The 1,217-nt window shown below is 41.8% G+C and overlaps 1 protein-coding gene across 1 annotated transcript in view; it reads left to right on the top strand.

The window, feature by feature from the left end:
• Positions 1-778: 778 nt before the first annotated feature.
• The window catches only part of LARGE (like-glycosyltransferase), a 206,257-nt gene continuing 205,818 nt past the window's right edge, over positions 779-1,217 (top strand). Inside the window, exon 1 of the mRNA XM_010585370.1 lies at positions 779-952. Coding sequence (XP_010583672.1) covers positions 847-952 — 106 coding nt within the window. The 5' untranslated portion in view covers positions 779-846. The remainder of the gene's footprint in view (positions 953-1,217) is intronic.

Below are 1,217 nucleotides of genomic sequence, written 5' to 3'. Positions count from 1 at the left end.
CCTGTGAGTAAAAATCATCAGATTATTTTGCTATTCTGGCCACTGTGAAATGCAGAACAATTATTTTAAACAAACTAAGACCAGAATTATTTTTTTTCCTCATAAAAACAGTGGTACTCTCCAGAATCCCCTTCTTTTCTCATAGCATACAGTCTAAAGCTCCCGATAACCCCTTTTGTGACTAAAGAAGCTTCCTTGCCCATTTTGCTCTTTCTTTTCTCCCCGTTTATACAGCAGTTCATCAGCATTGCTTTTTGATTAGCAGAGTGGGTCATTTTAATAACATCTTTCTGCCCCCAAACTTCACTTTTCGTTTTTCAGTTCACTCTCTTGAGTTCATGACCACCTGCAGCCAGCTCATGGATTCACTGGTGTGACTTTTGCTCTTTGGGAGCAGGTGAAGAAATGCGGGTGGCTTTCTCTTATCTGCCATGGGGCACCAGCACACACTGGCATCAGAGAACCCAGCGTTTCTGTAGAATAAAAGGGTGGCAAAAAAACCAAATAAAGGTGATGTCTCTTTGTAAGATTAGCTTAGTGTGTATTTAGGTGATACGATGTGTTTTATTGACTTACTGTCTTAGTCTGACTTCTAAAACTTGCTTTATTATTAAGTAGTTGTGGATAATTTTGAAATGGGTACTGCTTTGCAATTGCAGTAACCCTATTTTTAGCTTTGTTCCTTTAACTCTTTAGGAACACTGGCATAGTCTAACTTTCGGTACAGAGATAAGCTGTTAAAATGTTTTTTCCTTTCCCTTTCAGGGAGTAATATGTGGGAGGCTGTGGACTATTTGCTTCCGACATAGGAACAGCACTGGGTTGGGAATCTGCACTCCTGAGAGAATGCTGGGAATCTGCCGAGGGCGACGGAAATTCCTGGCTGCCTCTCTGACCGTCCTTTTTGTACCAGCCATTACATGGATTTATCTGTTTGCTGGGAGTTTTGAAGGTAGGAGGGGAATAATGGCTGGGGGTGAGGGGTGGGGTGTTGAATGATTTGTATCAGGGCAGATAAATGCACATCAGTCATCATTGATTTTATTTAAATAAATCTGCTTTGCCTTGCATAGGAAATAGTTCCCAAGGTGCAGATTTCAGCAAAGGGCCTTCCTTACCCTGTTTCTCACTGCTGAAGAGGAGGTAATTGCTGGCCCCGTTTATTTGATTTTCCTCTCATCATTGAACTTCTAAAAAATGCAACACCCCCCCCCCCC

Source organism: Haliaeetus leucocephalus, unplaced genomic scaffold (assembly GCF_000737465.1).
Source record: "Haliaeetus leucocephalus isolate CR32 unplaced genomic scaffold, Haliaeetus_leucocephalus-4.0 Scaffold101, whole genome shotgun sequence".
Taxonomy (NCBI): domain Eukaryota; kingdom Metazoa; phylum Chordata; class Aves; order Accipitriformes; family Accipitridae; genus Haliaeetus; species Haliaeetus leucocephalus.
Note: the sequence above shows the minus strand (reverse complement) of the source record. Positions and strands in the feature narration are given on the sequence as shown.